Source organism: Girardinichthys multiradiatus, chromosome 4, assembly GCF_021462225.1.
Source record: "Girardinichthys multiradiatus isolate DD_20200921_A chromosome 4, DD_fGirMul_XY1, whole genome shotgun sequence".
NCBI classification, from domain to species: domain Eukaryota; kingdom Metazoa; phylum Chordata; class Actinopteri; order Cyprinodontiformes; family Goodeidae; genus Girardinichthys; species Girardinichthys multiradiatus.
In genome coordinates this window covers 27,240,323-27,263,714 of record NC_061797.1, presented here as the reverse complement: position 1 = coordinate 27,263,714, position 23,392 = coordinate 27,240,323, and the positions used below count along the sequence as shown (strand labels likewise).

The 23,392-nt window shown below is 37.0% G+C and overlaps 1 protein-coding gene across 5 annotated transcripts in view; it reads left to right on the top strand.

The window, feature by feature from the left end:
- tead1b (TEA domain family member 1b) overlaps nt 1-21,147 on the top strand; it is a 66,161-nt gene extending 45,014 nt beyond the window's left edge. For 2 of the 5 annotated variants that reach the window (XM_047363078.1, XM_047363079.1), the window contains 11 exons: nt 4,223-4,287; nt 7,032-7,247; nt 10,268-10,279; nt 11,107-11,238; nt 11,472-11,518; nt 11,625-11,686; nt 13,295-13,419; nt 15,234-15,407; nt 18,087-18,227; nt 18,367-18,519; nt 20,635-21,147. In XM_047363078.1, the coding sequence (XP_047219034.1) occupies nt 4,223-4,287; nt 7,032-7,247; nt 10,268-10,279; nt 11,107-11,238; nt 11,472-11,518; nt 11,625-11,686; nt 13,295-13,419; nt 15,234-15,407; nt 18,087-18,227; nt 18,367-18,519; nt 20,635-20,748 (1,241 nt within the window). In that variant the 3' untranslated portion in view covers nt 20,749-21,147. The remainder of the gene's footprint in view (nt 1-4,222; nt 4,288-7,031; nt 7,248-10,267; nt 10,280-11,106; nt 11,239-11,471; nt 11,519-11,624; nt 11,687-13,294; nt 13,420-15,233; nt 15,408-18,086; nt 18,228-18,366; nt 18,520-20,634) is intronic. The other 3 variants (XM_047363080.1, XM_047363081.1, XM_047363083.1) reach the window with 3 other exon arrangements.
- Nucleotides 21,148-23,392: the final 2,245 nt, after the last annotated feature.

The window sequence follows — 23,392 nt, the reverse complement described above, 5'->3', positions numbered from 1 at the left end:
AGCAGCTAAGTAAAGAAAAACGAATGGCTGTTAAGAGGAGACTGTGTGAATCAGGCCTTCATGGTAAAATAGCTGCTAGGAAACCACTGCTGAGGACAGGCAACAAGCAGAAGAGACTTGTTTGGACTAAAGAACACAAGGAATAGACATTAGACCAGTGGAAATCTGTGCTTTGGTCTGATGAGTCCAAGTTTGAGATCTTTGGTTCCAACCACCATGTCTTTGTGCGGTGCAAAAGAGGTGAACGGATGGACTCTACATGCCTGGTTCCCACCATGAAGCATGGAGGAGGAGGTGTGATGGTGTGGGGGTGCTTTGCTGGTGACACTGTTGGGGATTTATTCAAACTTGAAGGCATACTGAACCAGCATGGCTACCACTGCATCTTGCAGCGGCATGCTATTCCATCCGGTTTGTGTTTAGTTGGACCATCATTTAGTTTTCAACAGGACAATGACCCCAAACACACCTCCAGGCTGTGTAAGGGCTATTTGACCAAGAAGGAGAGTGATGGGGTGCTGCGCCAGACGACCTGGCCTCCACAGTCACCGGACCTGAACCCAATCGAGATGATTTGGGGTGAGCTGGACCGCAGAGTGAAGGCAAAAGGGCCAACAAGTGCTAAGCATCTCTGGGAACTCCTTCAAGACTGTTGGAAAACCATTTCAGGTGATTACCTCTTGAAGCTCCTCAACAGAATGCCAAGAGTGTGCGGAGCAGTAATCAAAGCAAAAGGTGGCTACTTTGAAGAACCTAGAATATAAGACATATTTTCAGTTGTTTCACACTTTTTGTTCAGTATATAATTCCACATGTGTTAATTCATAGTTTTGATGCCTTCAGTGTGAAGCTACAATATTCATAGTCATGAAAATAAAGAAAACTCTTTGAATGAGATGGTGTGTCCAAACTTTTGGTCTGTACTGTATGTCCACTTAATATGGCTAAAATGACACTCCTAATATCAGTCTGTATTCTCAAGGAACATTGCTCTGTTTTAACAGAGGTGACTGTGGCTCAGTGGGAAGAGTAGTTGTCTTGCTATGCCACATGTCAATGTGCCCCTGGGCAAGGCACTTAATCTCAGGTTGCCCACTGTTCTGTGTAGGAATGTGTGTATCACTCACAATTGTGAGTGCGACTGGGTGAATGTGTCTCTAGTGTAAAGGACTTTGAGTGGTCATTATGACTGGAAAAGCACTAAATATGTTGAGTACATTTACCATTTAAACCTCAGACTTTTACAATCCCAATACCAATGAATTTGGGACATTGTTTAAAATGTAAATAAAAACAGAATAGAGTGATTTGCAAATCCTGTTCATTCTGTGCAACTGAATACACAACAAAGACAATATATAAAGATATTTAATGTTCAAACTGATCAACTTTATTATTTTTTTGCATAATCACTTATTTTTAATTTAAAGCTTCGAACTTGTTCAAAAAAGCTGTGACAGGGGAAACAGGTGAGAATCATGATTGGGTATAAAATGAGCATCCCTGAAAGAGCAAGCATGGATGGGGCGAGGTTCATCACTTTGTGAACAACTACGTGAACAAATAGCCCAACATTTTAAGTATGTTTACAACATACAGTTGCAAGGAATTTAGGAATTTAATCATCAACATTCCATAATATCGTCAAAAGACTCAGAGAATCTAGAGAAATCTCTGCACGTAAGCAGCAATGGTAAAAACCAACAATGAATGCCTATGACCTTCGATCCCTTAGGAGGCACTGCATTAAAAACCAACATCATTCTGTAACAGATATTACCACATGGGCTCAGGAACACTTTAGAAAACCATTGTCAGTTAACACAGTTTGTCGCTACATCTACAAGTGCAAGTTAAAACTCTGCCATGCAAAGAGAAAGCCATATATCAACAACACCCAGAAACACAGCCGGCTTCTCTGGGCCCGAGCTCATCTGAGATGGCCTCACGCAAAGTTGAAAAGTGTGGTGTGGTCTGATGAGTCCGCATTTCAGATTGTTTTTGGAAATCATGGATGTCGTGTCCTCTGGGCCAAAGAGGAAAAGGACTATTCGGATCTTTATCAGCACAAAGTTCAAAAGCCAGCATCTGTGGTTGGGGGTGTTAGTGCCCATGGCTTGGGTAACTTGCACATCTGTAAAGGCACCATTGATGCTGAAAGGTGCAAACGGGTTTTGGAGCAACATATGCTGTCATCCAAACAACATCTTTTTCAGGGACGTTCCTGCTTATTTTTAGCAAGACAATGCCAAGCCACATTATGCACGTTACTACGTGGCTTCGTAGTAACAGAGTGTGGGTAGTAGACTGGCCTGTCTGCTGTCCAGACCTGTTTCCCCTTGAAAATGTGTGGAGCATTATGAAACTCAAAATATCACAACAGAGACCCTGGACTGTTGAGCAGCTGAAGCTGTACATCAAGCAAGAATTGGTAAAAATTCCTCCTTCAAAGATTTAACAATTAGTCCTCAGTTCCCAAACTTACTGAATGTTGTTAAAAGAAAAGGCGATGTAACACAATAGTAAACATGCCCCTGTCACAGCTTTTCTGGAATGTGTTGCAAGCATTTACTTTAAAAAAAGGGAATATTTGCAAAAATATGAATTTGATCAGTTTGTACATTAGATATCTAGTCTTTGTAGTGTATTCAAATGCATGTAGGTGTAACAGGATTTGCAAATCATTGTATTCTGTTTTTATTTCACATCTTACACAACATCCCAACTTCATTGGAATTGGAGGTATATGAGTAAAGATGTTCTCAACAGAACAGATACAGTATATCAGATGTGTCTTCTTTTCCACCCACATTTAATCCTCTAAGACTTTATCTCATGTTGTCTTTTCTTTTGTAATGCGTTGCCTTTGATGAAAAATGCTTTTCCCTCTGATTTCCTTAGATATGCCTTAGAAATACATGTGGTATTTTACGATCCACTTGTGTGAGAGCAACAGCAAGGCTTTTTCATTGACAATGAAGTATAGTTGAAAAAAAAAAAGATTTCGTTCTGACGAGGGTTTATCAAATTTCATGGAGGAGTACGGCAGTTCCATGGCACTGGTTGGCTACAGCTGGACACATAATTAGAGTGCCTCCCTATCGATAATTTGTGTAATAGTTTTGGTTGGGAGTGTGCTATTACCATATGAAAGGGCTAAGCAGGGTCAATGCATTGCTACAGCAATTAGAGAGGAGCTGAGGGCAGAAGAATGCTTTGGGTTGTTGTTAATTGGAAATTTCTACAAAGCTATGCTTTAATTATAATTGAGTCAGGGCTGCAGTGTTTTAAACCCAATATATTCAGCTGCCATTATTTTCTGTAATAGCATGAAAAACTAGGTCTGTTTCCTTTCAAAACGTTGGGCTTTGAAGAGCCTGAGGTTGAATTAGATTAATTTTAAAGGCTCCGCTGCCATTGAGTTTTTTTCCATGCTAATGGAGCTCAGTGTTGTCACAGCAAAACTGGATCTTATTTGTTGAAATGTACATACCTTATGGTTTGTAAGTAGTCAGCTTCCGAGGTAAAAAAAAAAAAAAAATTGCGCCTACATTTAGTCAGCTGGGATGTGCCAGGGAACAGATTTAAACACAAAAGTATAGCCACTATAATTGTTTTGTCCTTTATTTTTGCATGTTTTCAGACCAATGACCTGCAATATGCAAACCATTAAGGTAAATTGAAAAGAAAGCTTGCTCACTTAAATTATTAGAATTGCGTTATTTGTGCTGTTTTTATCCAAACAGGAAATATGCTGAATATAGTGTAATATAAAATAGCAGAGGTTGTTTCTGGCATCAATGAGAAAACAAATTAGAGCAAACAAACAGTTTTAAACACTGTAGAAAACGGCTAGATATATCTTTTTCTAATGTAGCCCCATTAGAATTAACACCCTTTAATATACCACTAAATTTATGTTTTTATGGTGACTAACTTGGATTTTCTCCCATTTCCATATCTCTCTAACGTTTGTCTTTTGCTTTTAAATTTTAAAAAGTGCATCAGACTAAACACCCTTAGTTGATGCATTTGAATGAAATGAAAATGGTAGGAGTGGTATGGTAGGAAAAATGAATTTTTCAGCTAACCTGGGGATTGCTGATCAGAGGTGATCGAGGGAACATTTGCCCATTCCGAATTTTGGCCAATTAATTGGTGCATCCTTATATTGTTTTCCTTTAGTTATTCTAATCTGTTTATCATATTCCTGTTCTTTCAGGTCGAAATGAGCTGATAGCCAGATACATCAAGCTTAGGACTGGAAAGACAAGGACTCGCAAGCAGGTAAGACAAGTGGCAAGATGCTCCTCTTGAAAAGGCCCTTAATTGAAGCAAACAAGAAATCTAAATAAAGTTTGGTGGGCAGGCCTTCATCAGGGTGCTCTGATCAGGATATTTACCACCTATCACAGTTGAAGTCAGAATTTACTAAAACCAATCAACAATAACATGGACTGTCAGAAGCCTTTAGATTAAAGATTATTTGCTGATTGTTTTTCATTCTAACATTGTTAATATTACATTGAGATATGAGATAGAGTCGCAACATTTCCCAGTTAATTTGTTGTGATGCAACATGTTCATCCTAATTCTGTCTTTAACCATCATTTCTGTAATTCCTTACTGGGAACGGCTTAGAGTTTAAAAGTAGTTTTAAAGTACCATTAAAAATACACAAATTTGAAGAAAAGCTAAATGCTGTAATTGACACAAAGACAATAACAATTAAGAGATTTCCTGGTGGGGCTACTATTTTTACCCTTTTGGTAATTTTGTTTACCTGAACCAAGGGGGGAGGGACAACTTTGACTAAAAACACATCATTCTTCATTTGTTGGGATAGGTCTGTTTTTGAAACCCCTCCTTATTAATGAATGTTATCCATCCATCCATCCATCATCTATACCTGCTTATTCTTTGGGAGTTTGGAGAGTCTGATACCTACATATAAGCCCAGAATTATTCACATTATTATTCATTATTTTAAGATCAGGATTCAAATACAGGGCCTTTTGGTGAAAGGCAACAGTGATACTAACTGGATCACTGTGCAGCCTGATGTATGTATAATATTAAAAAATCTTTAGTTATTGCGGAGCCAAACTATTTAACTGATTTGTTTGTCCCTCATTCATGTGAGTATGTACATGGTTCACTCTGTTCCAACAACTGTACGGAACAAGTTTAATTCAAAGGTTTAGTGTTATAATTTATTTGATCCACATCTTTTTGAAGAAAATCACACACATCTGCACTCAAAATCAAATTGGAGCCCCTACTCTCTCTCTCTCTTTTATTCTAAAGTGGGATGCATTTTATCACATGTGACAGCAGTACATACTCAGCAGATAATGCTTCTTATTGTTTAGCTAACAAACAGAGAAGCATTGTGTTGTGTGTTAAAAAAGTCACACCACTGGGGGATCTTTCCACTCAGTTACTCAGGAGTGTAGAACTGAACAGCGGTTCTCCAAAATAACTCTCCCAAGTAACTAAGTATGTTTTATTTTTTAGAGCTATATATAGCAAGATATCTTTCAAGATAAAGATCACATAGTGTTTCATGAGAGGACATAAATATTAAAACATTAAATTAAAAGATGGTTAAAAAGACAAAAAAAAACCAAATACAATTATGAAATTATAATAAAAATTGGTTTTTTTTAAATGTGTATACTCAGGCAATGACGTGTCTCCTTACTTAGAGACACCCGTTGACACGTTTGATCAGTTTTTGTATTGACTTTTGATCAATATCAGGTTATAATTTACCAATAGTTCTGACATAATTAGCAGATGTTTATAAGTAATATTTGATAGCAGTCTTTTTTCTTTTAGCAAGAACATTGCTAAAAGAAATCCATAAAATGAGACATGATTTTTGGAATATAATGACCAATTATGGAATTTCGTTAATGATGTTTCAGGAAATTACCGAAGCACAATGATATGTCCGTTTGTATATGGAAAGCCCTCTATGACCACCTCAGTGAATGACAATGATAAACAAGGTGATGTCTGCAGTGACACTTGATCACTGAATGTGTATTGATCAGTCTGGACCGGAAAGGCAGCATGGCTTGCTGCTCTGGGACACATAATTAGGCTCGGAGGCAGTTGTTTACACACACCTATACTAAGAAATACATCATTTCCTGTTGTCTGTTTGAATAGATATCTCATACACTCCCATTACATGCATACTGGTTCATTTATTTTAAATAAGTCTGAACACAATGCAATAAATAAATTGACTTGTACAGGTAAATTACAAGTAGTTTTCATTTCCCTATTACTTTGGAGTTAATATTTGTGAGAAAACAAACTGAAGCTACAATAACAATCTGATTATTGAACTACATAGAAGCTAAAACCAAAATGTGGATGATTTCTGATGCTTAGTAGTTAGATAATTGTAACAGTCATTGTTCAGATGCTAGTATAAGGTAGGTATGTCTTGTTATTTGTACAAATTGTATGCATATTGTGAAATATTCAGCTGAATATGCAGCACCTGCTGATGCTTTTCTATTGAATCCCTTTACCCCTGTTACAGTATTCAACTTAAGTGTGATTTGTGTAATTGGAGTCTACACAGACCACCTCTCAAAGCTCCCATTAATGCACATTACTTTTTAATTAAAGTGCTTCTACACTGTCTCATTTATGAGTACAGGATCATTTTGAATTGTGTGAGCGACTGAGGTAAACTTGGCTGGAGAAAGGCCTCGTTCGGCACCAGCGAGATACTAGACCAGCCAATTTTCATTCAGCACACAGTGGATCACATCTGTGTGCTCTTAATGTGTGCAAAAGGAGCCTGCATCTTCCCTAATCAGCTCACTTAAGTCACGACAACACACTGTACATCGCCTTTATTGGTTGTTAGCTTGGTGTGTGGTCTCAGAATGCTTCATTTATGCTCCTTGAAGTGTTTTTAAACAAAGAAAGAATCTTTGATCCACTCTGAACCTTTTTTGGGTTTTTCTTGTTTTTTATTGTACTTTTTCTCTTGTTTTCCAATGGAGGTGTCTAGTCACATACAGGTCTTAGCAAGAAAGAAAGTTCGAGAAATCCAAGCTGCCATTAAGGTACGTCTGGCTTTGCCCAGTTGCAGGGGGCTTTTCATTGCCATGGTTACAGGCTCTTCCTTTGTTTTCCTCCCCTCCCCTACCCCGCAGGTGTCTAGTCACATTCAGGTTCTTGCCAGAAGAAAATCTCGTGAGTTTCATTCCAAGCTAAAGGTATGCGCTTTTCTGCTTTTGGGCTTGTTGGTTGCTGTGCGTCCTAAACTTCCTGTTCCTGTGGTGACAGAGTGAATGCCTGGTCCTCTGGTTCCCTCTAATCTCTGATTGTTTGCTGACTGTTACCTGTTCAGCCTTTTCTAATGTCCCTTCAGTTTCTTACTCATCCTCTCACCTGGTTATGCTTTCACTGTCCGCTTTGTGGAGTTTTGATGTTGATTTCTCATACGAGCCATTGCTTTAACACAGCTGAAATTTGTCAAACAATAATTACATTAACTTAACATAACTATTATTATTATCATTATTTAAAAGCCTAAATGTAAACAATGTTTAAAGTTTGTGTAGGGTTAGAAATTACAAAAATGCATGGCAACGTGCACAAAATCTAATATGGTAAAGGCAAAAAGCATTAGACGGTTTAATGTACAGCTTGGTTTTAAAAGTGTTTTAACTTCCTGTCAAACCCTTCCCAACAACAAAATAAACATCCTGTTGGAGGCTAGCTACCAAAGTAAATGACACTAGGAATTAACAAGGTTAGATCAACTTCAACTGACTACCATTCAAAATTCAAAATACTGGTTAGGACTGCACACTATTGGAAAACAATGCGAAATGTGATAAGTAGGATGTCACCATAACAATATGACATTTGATAAGTAAACAAATATTTAACTAAACATTGTTCATGTTTTATAGTTTGGGTTTTTGCTAACATTGAAGATGAATAGACAGTACAGCAACTGGAAAAAAAAATAATTCATTATTTCTGTCTCAAAGACATAGCTTATTAAAAAGTTGCATCTGTCTGCATTTCCTGTTTTGGCAATAAAACTGCTTAGTTGTAATTTCTTAACGACTTTACCAAAATGTCTTAATCTGCTCTTAACACATTTTCTGCAGTATTAAAATGCAAGCAGCTGCAAATGATAACTGCCATGATAACTATTTAATTTGCTGATATTTACTGCAGTACAAGCAGTTCTCAGGAATGCTTATATTACATATAGTGATATTGTAACAATATAATAATAAATTTGCAATATATTGTGCAGCCCTAAGTAAATAGATGAAATAGCTGACCATTCAAGACTATAACTAAATATTATTAAAAAAATTATTTACTAATATTCATCAATATTTTTAGCAATGTTTTAAAACTATTTTGGCAGAAGGAGAAAACATTTTTATTTTTGTTTGTCTTTTATAAAATAATTAGAGCATGTTATACTTTATTATAAATCCTAATTTTAATACACTTGACAAAATGCCATATTATCGAATATGCACAAAAATTGTTTTAAGTATTTTACTTTAAAGACTAGTTTAAAGATCTTCTTTAGATGATTTAAGTATGAGCTTACTGAAGTCAAAGCCAGAAGCTGCTTCTAAGACTAATAGATAGTCATAACCGACTAAAGTTAAAAAATATACTGTTACACATATTAGTGTAAAGCTAAGATTATAATTTGGTACAAAGCACTAAAGAATGACATTGGCTTTATGGACATTTCATTAAAAAAAAAACTGGATAAATTTGAATTTCATATAAAACACATAACCTGACCTGCTGAATATCTCTTTGAGTGGAACAGACAAAAAGTGTTTTGTTAATTTACGCTTTATCATACAAATTCATATGACTGGGTTTTCAGTTTATGACTATTCTCTTTAAGCAAAAACAATTCTAACCAAATGTTTCTGTAAATTTATTTAGTGAAATGGCTAATGGCTTAAAAATTCAGTGTATGTTCAAGTTTCTGGTTTAGGTTTTAATACAATGATGGAACAGTATTTTTAATCTATGTGCGTTTAGTGAACGTGTTGCGAAGCATGCTGGCATTGGCTGTTGATGAGTGGCTGAGTGCTGACTCTGTGCGGAAAACTGCCTGCGTACATTTCTTACCAAGCGGACTTCATTATAAAAGCCGGGACAGAGAAAGAGAGGACGTGTATGTGTTTTAACAATAAAACGAAGAAGACCTTATTCCTCTACCTTCTTTGAAGGAGTAACCCAACTTTTCCTGTCAGTCTCATTGGTGCACATTCAGAGCGAAGAATGGCTGTGAAGCTGCTTCTTTCTGAAATGCCCTTTTTATTTTTCTCTTGTCCTTTTTGTCCCCAATCTGTTGATAACTCCAGGTTCTCACAATGCCATGGCTGTCCGCCGCTTTCCTTCCTTTCAGTCTAGATGTCATCATTTCTAAACGTTCTCATCAGTTATTTCAGAAATTGTGAATTCTGCTAAAGTCACGAAGGAAGGCTTTTCAGAAAAGCAAATTAAAGTGGGAGAGGCGCATTGTAAAATAAGTAATCTTGAATAATACCGACTAGTATTTAAGGTATTTTTTATATCAAATGCCACTCTACCCGTGTGCCTTTTTCACTTTTTTCCCTGGACTATACATTTTGACTTTCACACTTTGCTCCTCTCCCAGTATTCAACATGAATTAATGATCCCTCATTAATTTGTGCATCGTGTGTGGGTGTGTGTGCGCTGAGAGAGCCACTAGCCACATCAGTGCCTGGCCTTTCAGGGGCACCGGCGGCTGTGTGAAGAAAAACAGACACCTTTTGTATGAATCCCTGTCTTTTCTCATTTAAAGCAAATTAGAGTTCAGCAGCAAAGAGAAATCCAAGTGTACCCTTCATTTAGGCAGCATCAAAACTTGCTGCCTCTGCTCTTTTCTGTTGCATTTCAGTAAAATTACAGTCATTATGTTAGTGCTCTGTTTTGTCTTGAGTGATGACTGCTAGTCAGGGAATTATAGAAGAAGACTTTAACCACAAAGGCTGAGGCTAATTTGTAAATACAAATTTCATTATGCTTTTGTTCATAAGTGTTCCTGACACTTACGTACATGCTAGCACACTTGATAATCTGTAGTTAAAATGTCATTAAACTGAGATGATTTATAACTAAAGTTTGAATATTTGTTATGCATACCTGAAACTTTAATTACATACATTATTTTGATTGTAAGCGTACAATAAAACCTTGTTTTTTTGCATTTAGGTTACCAGTATGGTAAGTATTTATTTTCAATTTTTTGTTGCAGTTTGTGCTTTATTTAAATGCTTTGTATGCTGCTTCTAATTTTGCATTTTTGCTGCAGCCATAGTGAGTGAGCCATAGCTTCTGCACTGTTTTCAGTTGCTATTGGTGCCTCTGTGTGTTATCACTCTGCTACACTGAGATCCACTGCCAGCATGCCTACCTGAAGGTCTGCATGGGCTTTCCACGGTGCCGACATGCACACGCTGCTGCAGTATTTATTTCTCTAAATGCTGCAGAATTCTTTTGAAAGTTAGTATTGTGTAATGTTCACAGTAATTAAGCACTTAGTGCACTTTGATTACTTCCAAACGTATGGAGCAAATATGAAACAAAAGGAGCAAACGTGACACGCTAGTCTTAAATAATCTTAGTGAAGTGGAGTTGAGGACCTTCAGCTTTACTTCAGAAATTCTTTCAAATGTGTTTATATGTGAGTTTTGACATGTAGACAAATGTAACCTTGAGGTAAGTGCTTCCGAATGAGCATTTTAAAAATATTTTCTTGGAATATTAGTCATAAAGTAATTAATTCCGCTACATACCACTGCCTGCTGTTGTATATTGAAATTCGGAGACTGTTGTTTAGGGCATACTTTCAAAAAACAAGTCTGTCCTTAGCATGGCAATGCTGATGCTGCTTCATTTAATGTGCTTGCTGTTTACTGCTGTGAGAGAGGTCAGTGGTGTTTTCAACATGCAGTTTAGACTCTGGTTGTTGCTACCTCAGCAACATGCCCCCCATATCCCCTCCTCTCTCTTCTGTGTGAGTGCTAAGCCTTTTGTAACTGGTGTTAAAGGACCAAGCCGTGAAAGACAAAGCCCTCCAGAGCATGGCCTCCATGTCCTCGGCTCAGATTGTCTCCGCCACGGCTATTCACAACAAGCTGGGCCTGCCAGGCATCCCTCGGCCTGCCTTCCCAGGAGCAGGGGTAAGAACCTTCACCCAGGGCAGGAGCCGGGCCAACCGCACCAACACCCTGGCCAAATCACATTTCACACCACAGCTTTGCAACAACTGTTCCAATCTGATAAACACATGATCAGAAGGAGTTGAGGTCAAGATAACTGTAATCAGTAAAGATTAGGAGCCTTTTTGATGTTGCATTTAACAGATGCTCACAGTTAGACTTACTTTGATGATTTATGTTTCTTCATTCTCTAGTTATGGCAGGGTATGATATCAGCCGTGCAGCCGGGATCCTCACAAGAGTAAGTCTCAAAAATAAGTCTTTAAAAAACATTCAGTCTATGGTAATACATTTTATGTCTCCATATAGCATTTTTTGCACTATAAAACTGTGCTTTTCTGTTTCAGTATTAAGCCTTTCACCCAGCAACCGTATCCCATCCAGCCAGCAGTCACAACAGCCATTTCAAGTGAGAATCACCTTAATAAATAACGCTCATACATCATTTAAACAGGCAGTGAAAATATAGAATAAAGGGTCACTTATCTTCACTCTAACCAAATTTAGTAAATTGCATAGTGTTAACAATGCACCAATTGTCCATTTCCAGTCCAATAGTATTGTTTGATTCTGGCAGGCACAGCTCCTTCCTGATTTGTTTTTCACTGCAAGTGAAAAAGAATATAAGCTGGTTATTGCTTTGGACTGATTTGTTTTTAATACAAAAAGGGTTTGAATATCTTATGCAAGCAATAAAACTAACAATACACTACAGGTCTCAGCATTTCTCAACAGAATAAATGGTCCCCCTGTAAATTCACCCTGGTTTTTAATAAATATGCTTGTGACTTCAATAGTGAAGTGTTCATAACACTTATTTTTACTCCTTTGTAAAGGGGTGTGAAAAGTCATAAAATAAATACTTATTTTCTCACATTAGCATAATTTCACCTTTTGGTTATACAAAAATACAAATTTTAACTTCAGTGAATTTATTCCTTCCTGTTTTAGGTTGACCAGAATGTATAGGGAACTTTTAAATGCTAGTCCATGACTTCCTTTATTCTTTGGTATAAATATGAGGTAACACAAAAATCCATTTATAGATCCATTTATTAGAGCTTGGGAGAGGATGTGGAACTTGGGATGATCTCGAAGGATTTAGCAAAGAGCCGTTGGTCAAAGATCCCCCTTTTTATATACTCCAACCCTGTGAAATATAACAGGAGAAGATTTAAGTGCTGTCCTATTGGCAAATGGTGTTGTACAAACGTTTGACGGCTGGAGTAAGTGTGATATATGTGCCTTCTTGAAAAAAATGTGTTTCTTAAAATGGGAATTTTTCCACACTGAATGAATGTATTTGAATTGAAGTTTATATTTTAAAATTCTAAAGCCAGTTTGAGATTATCCTACTGCAATAAGATATTTTGAAGGCTTCTATGCATCTTTACTGAGCCAGTAGTTTTGGAGGAAGCTGGAAATATAATACATCTGTGAATTGTATTGGACCATTTAAAGATTTGCAGTGTTTATGCATCATTTGACTAAGGTAGTATAAAACAATGTCAGTATCTTTTAGGTGCACACGCCATCTCATACCATTTATAGAAAAGCACCATTACAGGATTTAATTCAATGTCACCCTGGATCTTGTTGTAATTAAGCTAAAACATCATTTGAAGCTTCTGTGTTTGGTTTAAACTGAAAGATCTGATAAAATTGCCCTTTCTCTAGGCCTCCAGCATGGCAGTTCCAGCCTTAGCTTTCTTCTACTGATGCACTGACTATCCCTAGCTAGTCTAGCTTCCATGTTGCATACTGCAGTTATTGTATACAGTATGGTAATTATATCAAACGTGTAAAAACAGACCGATATTGTGTGTGAATAAATGACATCCAGTTAAAAAGCAAGTTATTTTTTGAGTGGTATTTATCCAAACAGTTTTATGCTATTCATAAATCAATTTGCCTTTTCATTCAGTGTAGTGACACTTTAAAAATGGATGTGTTTAGGATTTACTGTAAAACTCTCCAGAAAGTAGATAAAACCCTGGTAATTCTTCTGTATTTGCAGGTTATGAACCTGCCGCCGCTCAAGCTCCCACAGCTCCAGCATGGCAAGGCCGCTCCATCGGTACATCCAAACTTCGACTGGTGGAGTTCTCCGCTTTCTTAGAGCAGCAGAGAGACCCTGACTCGGTGGGGAGAGCCATATACCTAAACACTCTGCGCATGGTTTTTCTTTCCACCTCTTATCAGCCTGCAGCTAGCTTCACTCTGTGAATGCAGAGAAAATATTTTCCCAGACAAAGGTTCAGCTGAGTGGAGGCCAGAGCAAGCTGAGTGGAATGAAGTCTGCTCTGCAGCAACACACATGAATTTTAGATCAATCTGCTTCTTTGAAGGCAGCCTAAAATTATGTGAAACATTTGGATTCACCAATCGTTACCTGGATCATGCATCTTGTTTTCTTAAAGTCATTGATCTTACATAATACTCAGGGATCTAAAATGTTTCACTTGTCCCAAAAGCAACATGTCACAAAAGCTGATTTTAACTTAGGGGCAAAGCATGAAATAAAATGTAAATCTTAGTTTGCTTTTCTGCTTATCTGAATTTAGGTATGTGCAATCTAACCCTAACATAGCTTTATTCATATTTGAAAGTTGAAGGATTAAAAAAATATAATACTGTGTCAGAGAAAGGCCTACTCTAATTCTGTGCTGTTTATCAGTCAGAATTCTTGTTGACCTAAATAGGGAAGTGTTTTTAGTTAGCAGAAGCATCCATCTACGACTACCAGAGGGTGGGATAAACATAATTTCACTTTGTGGTTTTGTCTAAATCAACACCTGATATAGATCATTTTTTGTAATGGTGTGTGGAAACCATACTTAACTTTTTTTCATTAAACAGTTTGGTTTTCCTGGCTGTGAGTGAGTCCACATATTTTTGGCATAAGTGGAGCTGGATCTTATTACCTCATTTGAGAGTCATAAATATAATCAGTTTAAATCCCATTACTCAAATAAAAAGTCATGTTTTACAGGGATATTTCCTATGTCATGGAATTATTACCTGTCTAATCCTGGATATTATTTACTTGTTATTTTGAGCATCTGACAGGGTATTTCCAGTACTGTGGTTAAAGGATGAAGTTTTTACTTTTTTGTGAAATGTAAACGTTTGGATCACCAAAAAATAAAATCTTGATAATTGCTTATACTTGAAAAAAAGTATTATCTGGATTTACTAGAGGAAAGTGGGACTTGTCAGAAGGCCTGTGTCCTGTTGCATCTATCCTAAAACCAACACAGCATTGCAAAAAAAAAAAACACCATCATACCTCCAGCTAAACATGATGGTGGTAGTGTAATTGTCTAGGTTTGCTTTACTGCTTAAGGACCAAGATGACATGCTATAATTGATGGAACTATGAGTTCTGCTTTTTACTTGAAAATCTTGAAGGAGAATGTCTGGCCATCAAGATATGATTTTAAACTCAAGCTCACTTAAATTATGTAGTAGGACATTGATCCAAAGCACACACGCAAGTCCAACTCTGAGTAGTTCAAAGAACAAAATTAAGGTTTAGGTGCTGCCTGGTGAAAGTCTGGTTTTAAAACCCGTTTGAGATGTTGTGGCAAATACTTAAAAAGACTGTTTATGCTCAAAAACCCTCCAATGTGGCTGAATTAAAACAAAGGACAAAGGACAGGAACCCACATTTCTCCACATGAATATAAAAACTGGGTGCATGTTATTGCAAATGCTTGATGGCAATAATTACAGCCAAGTATTGCACAACCAATTATTAAATTTAAGCCGCAGTTACGTTTCAACCTAAGGCCAGGTTTGTTTAGAAAAGCTATTTCCCTTTTGGAAACTACATTATGTATTCATTTAGGTTATCTTTTCGGGGGTTTATGTATTTACGTTTATGAGACAAAGTCTTCATAATTTTGAAGTAAATATTTTAATGCATGCAAAAAACTATTTCTTTATTCTTTCAGTACAACAAGCACCTGTTTGTACACATCGGACAGACAAATCATTCCTACAGCGACGCCTTGCTGGAGTCGGTTGACATTCGTCAGATTTATGATAAATTTCCAGAAAAAAAAGGAGGATTGAAGGAGCTGTATGGAAAAGGTCCTCAGAATTCCTTTTTTCTCATCAAATTCTGGGTAAGTGTGAAAAAAACGATCCACAGTTTCAAGGTTATCCAATTTAATTTATTATCATACATACAAAAAAACAGGATCCTGTTCCGTATTTCTGTGTTCAAGTTTGTATTTGGTGATTTGTGGTAATCAGGCTGCACAGAAAAGATTGCACCCTTAATGTTTGCAGAATGTACTGTGCTATATTTGGACTTGCATAGCAGGAGAGCCTTTTGATCAAAGCACTCGCTAATTCAGTGTAATATCTCCTAACAATGGAGTGACCTGGTTGCACTCCTAATGGCTGTTTAAACATTGCATGTATTTCCTCCCTGATGCAAAATGCTAGCAAGCGGTGGCCAACAAAGTAGCCCCCGTATGCACTTGGACTAAGTCCCCTCGAATTCCTTTTGAAGTGACCGGCGAATCTGAATTTCAAATGAACGACAGAATCTGCAAAATAATGAACGTGTAACTGCTTTGCTTAATGAAGGAGGAGAATGTTGTTGGGAGAATGTCTCCTCTTTTTGTGCCCATAATGAACAGGATGTTTGGGGCACAGAAAGGCTGCCCTGCAGGAGCCGACCAGTTCATCCTCAAAAATCAGTCTCCTAATGTAACTTCATTTAATTCTTGTTAGAGATTTTGTCCTCAGTATGAGTGCATTTACATGTTTATGCTAATGTGGCTTGAAAACCTTAAATTCAATGTATATAAATAATCCTAGCAGATCTATGATCATATCTGCTATGTGCTTATGTTTTTAGAAAACATTTTTGCCACTTGATTTTCCATAAATTAAAATATAGATGTTTTAAATAATAACAAAAGAATATGTATATAATATGTAATATATGTATATATATGTAATATGAGCTTTAGAGATTTCTTTTTACCTGCCCTACTATTCTGCCACAGCTTCAGTCCTTTTACACTGTATAATTATTAAGATATGGTCATGTTTAGACATGTAGCTATTTTCTTCTGTCATTTGCTGACCTATAAAGATCAAGACATATCGCCTTATTTGAATGATATATTCTGCTGTCATTCCTATTTTGAAGAGTGGCGACGAAAAATGTTATTCAGTGACCAGTCACATTTTACCCCTGGGAAATAGGAAGTCATGGCTTACTTAGTTTCTAGGCATTTAAATCAACATACATATGCACAAAATATACATTACAATATATATATATGTAAATGCACTGGGGATTCTGTGATATACTATAGTCTCTTAGTTTGAACAATAATAATAATATGAAAATTAAAGTGCATGGGTTCTAAAACCTTTAATCTGAGCTACTGAAACAAAACAAATGACAGTTTAAGCTGTTAAATACTTTTTACACGTTTTTCGGCATCCCAATAAATGTCGAGGATGTTGTAGCTTCTGTTCATCTGAGATTTTAGAAACTCATTTAGTTAATGGATAATGTTTCTGGTAATAAGTCATATTCTTCTCACTTACTGGTAGGAGCTCCAACCATCAACTTTGCTTTGAACAAGGGAAGAAAATATGAGTTATTTATAATGGTGTTTTTTAAGGTTTTTCAAGGCTGGTAGCATGCTTGTCTATGAATATTAAAGGTGGTGATGGTACAATTTATATTCCATTTAGAGTTTATTAAATGCATTTAATTTTGCCAGACCATCATATCTATTTTGTTCAGGACTCCAGCCCATGTTGTGGTTCTGTGGAGCTATCAGGAATGTTTAATATCTCGCTACGTCAGTGACTTCAGCTTGAATAAACAACAGCGATTCTGTTTCTTGAAGACTTATCTGAGAGTTAGTTAGGGTAGGATCAATTGTAAAGATTTCTGCCATTTTACAACATGGAATCTCAGCTAGGGTCCTTCTGTAGTGAGTTTGCATGCTCTCCCCGTGCATGTTTGGGTTTTCTCAAAGTACTCTGGCTTCCTCCCACAGTCCAAAAACATGCATGTTCTGAATCTAAGTTCTATTTTATAAACTCTTGCCATGATTGCAGAAAACCTCTACACAGAACTCAACTTTAAAAAATTGCAATTATTCTATGAAGGAAGTTACTAATGACTTAAAAATTAAATGGGGTCCTTTAGTTTTTTGCCAAATTTTTAAGTCTGCTGGCATTTCTAAGACATTATAAGTCTATAACAGTGTCGGGCTGTACATTTTTCCTAAGGGCCCAATGATTGACTGTGGTTGTTTTTAAGGGCTGGATCAGTGGCTGAACCTCTGAAACCTTTAAAAAGTGAGTGTTTAGATTTGAATGTGGAATTAACACTTAATCCACATATAATTTTTTTTTTTTCTTATTGACCACCGCTGTCCAGTGTAACATGTTCACGGCCAAATGCTGCACAGGGCTCTTGAAATGCCCAAGTCGGGTCAACACTATATAAATAAATAATCAATCAGTTTGTAGTTGGGTTTAAACTGCACAAAAGTCCAAAAAGTTGTTTCATGTTTTTTATGCAAAATACAACAATGATTATTTTCCTGTATTGGACCAGTTATTTTATTACATTTGACTTCTTTGCAATAAAACAGTAATAGATGTCTATCACATCATAGTGATAGATTTTGTCCTGATAGCTCAATCTGCAATTAGTGACAAGTTAGTACAGAGGCTAATTCTAATTCACCTTCTTTCTTTTGCAGATGACTTCTAAAAACAGTAATCCTAAAAAAGAGTTTTCTCATGCTATTTCCCCCCAGGCTGACCTAAACTGCAACATTCAAGATGATACCGGATCATTCTATGGAGTGACCAGCCAGTATGAGAGTTCAGAGAACATGACCATAACCTGTTCAACGAAGGTTTGCTCCTTTGGCAAACAGGTGGTTGAGAAAGTAGAGGTATGAACTTATTTTTCTGTCACTTTGAATCAAAACAATGCCTTGAATCTTTGTTGTTGCAATGAACTTTCATATTTTTCATTTTATTAGAATTATTTATTATATATTCCAGTTCTAAGTACTCTGTTCCTTTCCACAGACTGAATATGCACGGTTTGAGAATGGACGCTTTGTCTACCGAATAAGCCGGTCTCCCATGTGTGAATACATGATCAACTTCATCCACAAGCTAAAACATCTGCCAGAGAAGTACATGATGAACAGCGTACTGGAGAACTTCACCATCTTATTGGTAAGCACCTCCCTGACCTTCCCCCGGACTCTCATTCTTCCTCTTTTCTCTCTCAGGATGTGTTGTCGGTGGCTCCAGCTGTCGTTTTTGCTGCTCTGACATTCCTCTCATTCCACAGAGGATGAAATGCTGTCCCAGGAGTCTCATTATCTGAAAGGGAAAGGGAGGATAAGAGAGGGCGGGAACTGTGGTTATTAGCCATCTCATGGGGTCTTAAGTGTCATTAACCACAAAGGAATAATTAAAGCAAAAAAACTATTATTAAAAGTCAGAGATGGATCGATATTTGCGTGTGTGTATATGCAAGACAATACCCAGGGTCTTTTTTCCAGAAACATTTTATGAGTTTTCAAAAAGGAGGCATTAGAAATAGTCGTAGAATAATAATTAGTCTTCCTCCCACCCTGCTGGTAAAAGTTAAGAAGGTATGAGAGGCAGGAAAGATGCAGGAGAGGATAATATGTTCCGCCAAGTTACCACAGGGTCCAAAAACATCACTGAAACTGAGATTGTTTAACAGTTTAACAGTTTCTAGCCTCAACAAATTTACTTTTTTCACTCCTGAACCTCTGCTCAATGAGTTGGCCACACATGCCAGCTCATTGATGTGATTATTTTTTTTGTAGGTTGATACTGCACATCTCTATTAGTTAAACAGCAGAGTGCCACCTAGAGGATGGTGGCAGCATTTTATATTTTTACATGTCAGAAAAACATTGCTGTTGTAAGACCCCTTAACAGCCGAACACATGCTTAGACCTTTAATTTACATGTTAGTATTTAGTAGTACTCTCTTCAACTCTCTTCAGTTGTGTACAGTAATTAATTTAATGTTGCACTGAGGTTCACAATTTCTCTGATGCATGTTGATGTGTTGTTTTTTTATTTGGGATTTTTCCCAGTGCCACATCGAGATAAATGTTTGGATTTACAAAGGTTTTGAAGTGGAGCTCCATATCAGTCAAGTCATGGCTCAGTTTGAGAACCTAACAAGCTGATTTGTTCCATCCCTGTTGGAGATTACATTTTTATGTGCAAATACACTCCTGACCAAACTCATACAACTGGGGAAGAAATTGCTAGAATTTCGATTTGTCAGTGTTGGATCCTAACCAGGTTGTAAGTAGAGCTTTAAAATGCAAAGAAATGTGAGCAGGAGACAGTAGAAACTGCATTCAAGCTCAAACAGGATGTTCATTAGCTGATAAAAAGTTTAAGAACATATTCTGTCTTAAAAAATTGGAACATTTGCACATAAATCTGGCTTTTATGTAATTTTTCTGTCAAGACATCCCAACTGTCGTGAACTCCTGAAGGAACTGACAAAAAGGCTTTTTGTGTTTGAACATAATTCAAAGACAAAAGATGTTGATTGTTGAGCTGCACAAACAGAGGTCCAGAGATTGGATGTAGTTTGACCGTCGACTCTGAAAGCATTACGAGCAAACATACAACAAAACATTGGCCTGCTTCAGACAGGGCTGTCACAAAAGAGGTTACAGTGTTTCTTTAACTGTGAACATCAATGTAAAGGCAAAAAAACACTTCGATAGATGGGGGAAACCCATATTTATTAGATTTACTACATAATTTGCCCAGGTTTTTGCAAGTGCTGCCCCCACAAACTGGAAGTAGTGGCCAAACGGCTTGCTAGGGATTTAACCGTTAGATCAGATAGTACACCAAAAGAAGGTATCGGAAGTTGAGTTAATAAGGAACTTTAACTTCCATTTTTTGAAAATGACCTCATCTAGATACGATAGTTAGGATAGAATCAGGACATTTTTAAAACAGTTTTAGAAAACTAAAAACTAATTTCCAAAGGAATATCTGTTTAAAAGAGATGGATACTGCAACTATTTTTTTTGCCTCCTAAGGAACAATTTAAACATAGTTTCTGTACTGCCCTTAAAGCTATAATCAGAAATCTTTTAATCTTTAATAAGGAATTGTTTTAGACCTACACCTTGGAAGAATACAACATTTTGTGCCTGTGGGACACACAAAACACATTTTCTGTAATCCATGCTGTTCAGAGTCACAGTAGCATGTGTAAGATTTAGGGTACACCCTGGACCGGTCCCCAGAATCAACAACGTACTTTTTCTCTTGCAGGTGGTGTCAAATCGGGACACCCAGGAGACGTTGCTTTGTATGGCGTGCGTGTTTGAAGTGTCGAACAGCGAGCATGGCGCCCAGCATCATATCTACAGACTGGTAAAGGAATGAAAGCTCTCTCCATTTTATTATATTTTTTCCTTATAGACTCATCGACCTCAAAACAAGTGGCAGTGCCTCTGCATGAAAGTCAGCCTTTCAATGCTCTATGGTTGAGGTATGAGGTGAAGACAGTTCGTCATAAGTTTGATGTGTTTGTTGTTTGACCGCAGCTGTGAAATGTGGTACAGTTGTTTTATGTTTTAATGGGAAATTTATGGGAATTTCATTTTTCAATATATTTAGTCGGTTGTTTCAAAATAATTGATAAGATTTATTTGTTAAATGGAAATATATATGTTGTCTTTTTCTGCTTTGTTATGTAGACTAAGGGGAAAAAAGAACTTGCAGCCTGTGATGGTCTGAACAGTTTGTGTTGAGGATGTTTTGTAAATCTGTGTTTCATACGTTGTCATGTAGAAAAACTTGTTCCCACAGCAAAATAGGCTTCCCAAAGAAACACAACAACACAGTGGCTGAAAGCATATGGTTGTAAAAATGTGTATATATTCTTGTTAAAACACTCCAGAAACACAACACAACAATAAAATACACTGTGAATAAAATATATCTAGGGTGCATGCAGTGTCTTGCAAATGTGTTCATCACCCTTGAACTGTTTTACATTTTGGTTACATTAAAACTACAAACCTTAACAACATAAAGTAGTGCATAACGGTACAGTTTAAGGAAAAAGATAAGTAGTTATGAATCTTGTTTACAATCTGAAAAGTGTGGCTTGCATTTGATTTCACCCTTCTTGAGTCAATACTTTGTGAACTGCCGTTCAGTGCAGTTACAGCTGCAAGTCTTTTAGGGATTGGATGGAGAATATCTGAGATCATCATTTTTTAAGTCTTGCCACAAATTTGCAATAGGTTTTACATCTTGACTTTGACTGGGCCCTTCTACTGGATTTGCTTTATTCTATTGGAGCTCTGGCTGTAGGTTTAGGGTTGTTATTTTGCTGGAAGGTGAACCTCCACTCCTGTGGCAAGTCTTTTGCAGCCTCTAACAGGTTTTCTACCTGCATTGTCATTTATTTCCATCTGTCTTCCCATCAACTTCAACCAGCTTCCATTTCCTATTAAAAAAAAAATCATGTCCGCATTATGATGCTGCCACCACCATGTTTTACCAAGGGGCTGGTGTGTAGACAGCAATATGTGCCATGCTAGTCTTCTTCCACCCAAACTATTTTGCATGTAGGCCAAAAAGGTTTATTTGTGGTCTCATTCTTTCAGAACCCCTTATTCCACATGTTTGCTGTGTCCCCTAAAAGCTTGTGGCAAACTTTAAACAGAACTTCTTATGAGATTCTTTCAGCAACACATTTCTCTTGCCATTTTTCTATAAAGGCCAGATTTGTAGATTTTCTTTTCTGGTAATTGATTATTGTACCTGAGCTGTGAATCTCTGAAGTTCTTCCAGAGTTACCATGGACCTCTTGGCTGCTTCACTGATTGATGCTGTCCTTAACATGCCTGTCCGTTTAGGTAGACTGCCATGTCTCAGCAGGTTGGCTGTTACACCAGGCTCTTTTACTCTAAAATTAAACTGCACACTACTTAGGTGCTTTCTGACCGAAATCCATAGCAAAGTTTAAGGGTAATAAATACTTTACCAGACACTGTATAACCCATCTACGAGAAACTTGCCTGCTAAGAATTATTCCTTTGCAAACAAGTATTTCCTGTGCAACAGCTGATAGGAGAACTCTTAATGCTCTTAATGTTCTAAGCAAGTTAAACTACACCTAACACGACTCTGAATTGGACCCTTCAGGTCCAGAAGCACTTTGTTCTCCTCCCAGTGCTCGCCTTAGTGATGCTACAGCTTTTAAAACCACAGGTTAAATTATGATGACACTACAGATCACCCTGAGCTAGCATGCCTCAGGACCAGGCTGTATTGATTCCTGTCGAGTTCACGTTTCCGTTGCCTGCTTCAATCCTAAGCCTTAAACCTAATAAAGCTGTTTGTGAACTCCAAAAGATGCCATAAAAACTGTGAACTCTTACCACATTAGACCTGTTTTGTTTGCAGTGTGTATTTAGTACAATCAGCCAAAGTGTAAGTGTACAGTGCCTTAGAATGTACTCATTACCTTCTGTTTTTGTCTAAGGTTGGTTTTGTGAGCTAAACAGGCGAAAACAACAATATCCTACTCCTTTCATGTCTTAAATTACAATTTATCAAATCAGGACTTTCCTAGAAATCCAATTTCATTATTTTTTTTAGACGCAGTACACTTATATTCGGATAGGTTTGTGAGCTAGGAGAAGAGTTTCTAATGATTTTCTTTGAGTGTAAAACAAACACAGAACAGCTGCCTTTCCTGTTGCAAAAGACCAAAAAGAATTGGGAGAATCTCTTGTAGTGTTCTGCATGGTGGCGAGAAAGTGCCTTTGGTTTTAAATTTCCAGTTTTAAAAAGATTAAACGGATATAAAAAAAAATCAGTGTTGCTAAACCAAAAACAGAACACAAGTGACACCTATCACCACATTGCCTTTTTTTTTAAAGGACTGAGGACTAATTGACAGCAGGACAAATATGGTTAATGAGTAAATCATTCTTAATTAAAATATTGATCAATTTAAAATATGTGTTTAAAGAAAATTGTTTTTCTCTCTTTAGACTTTAATTTTTACACC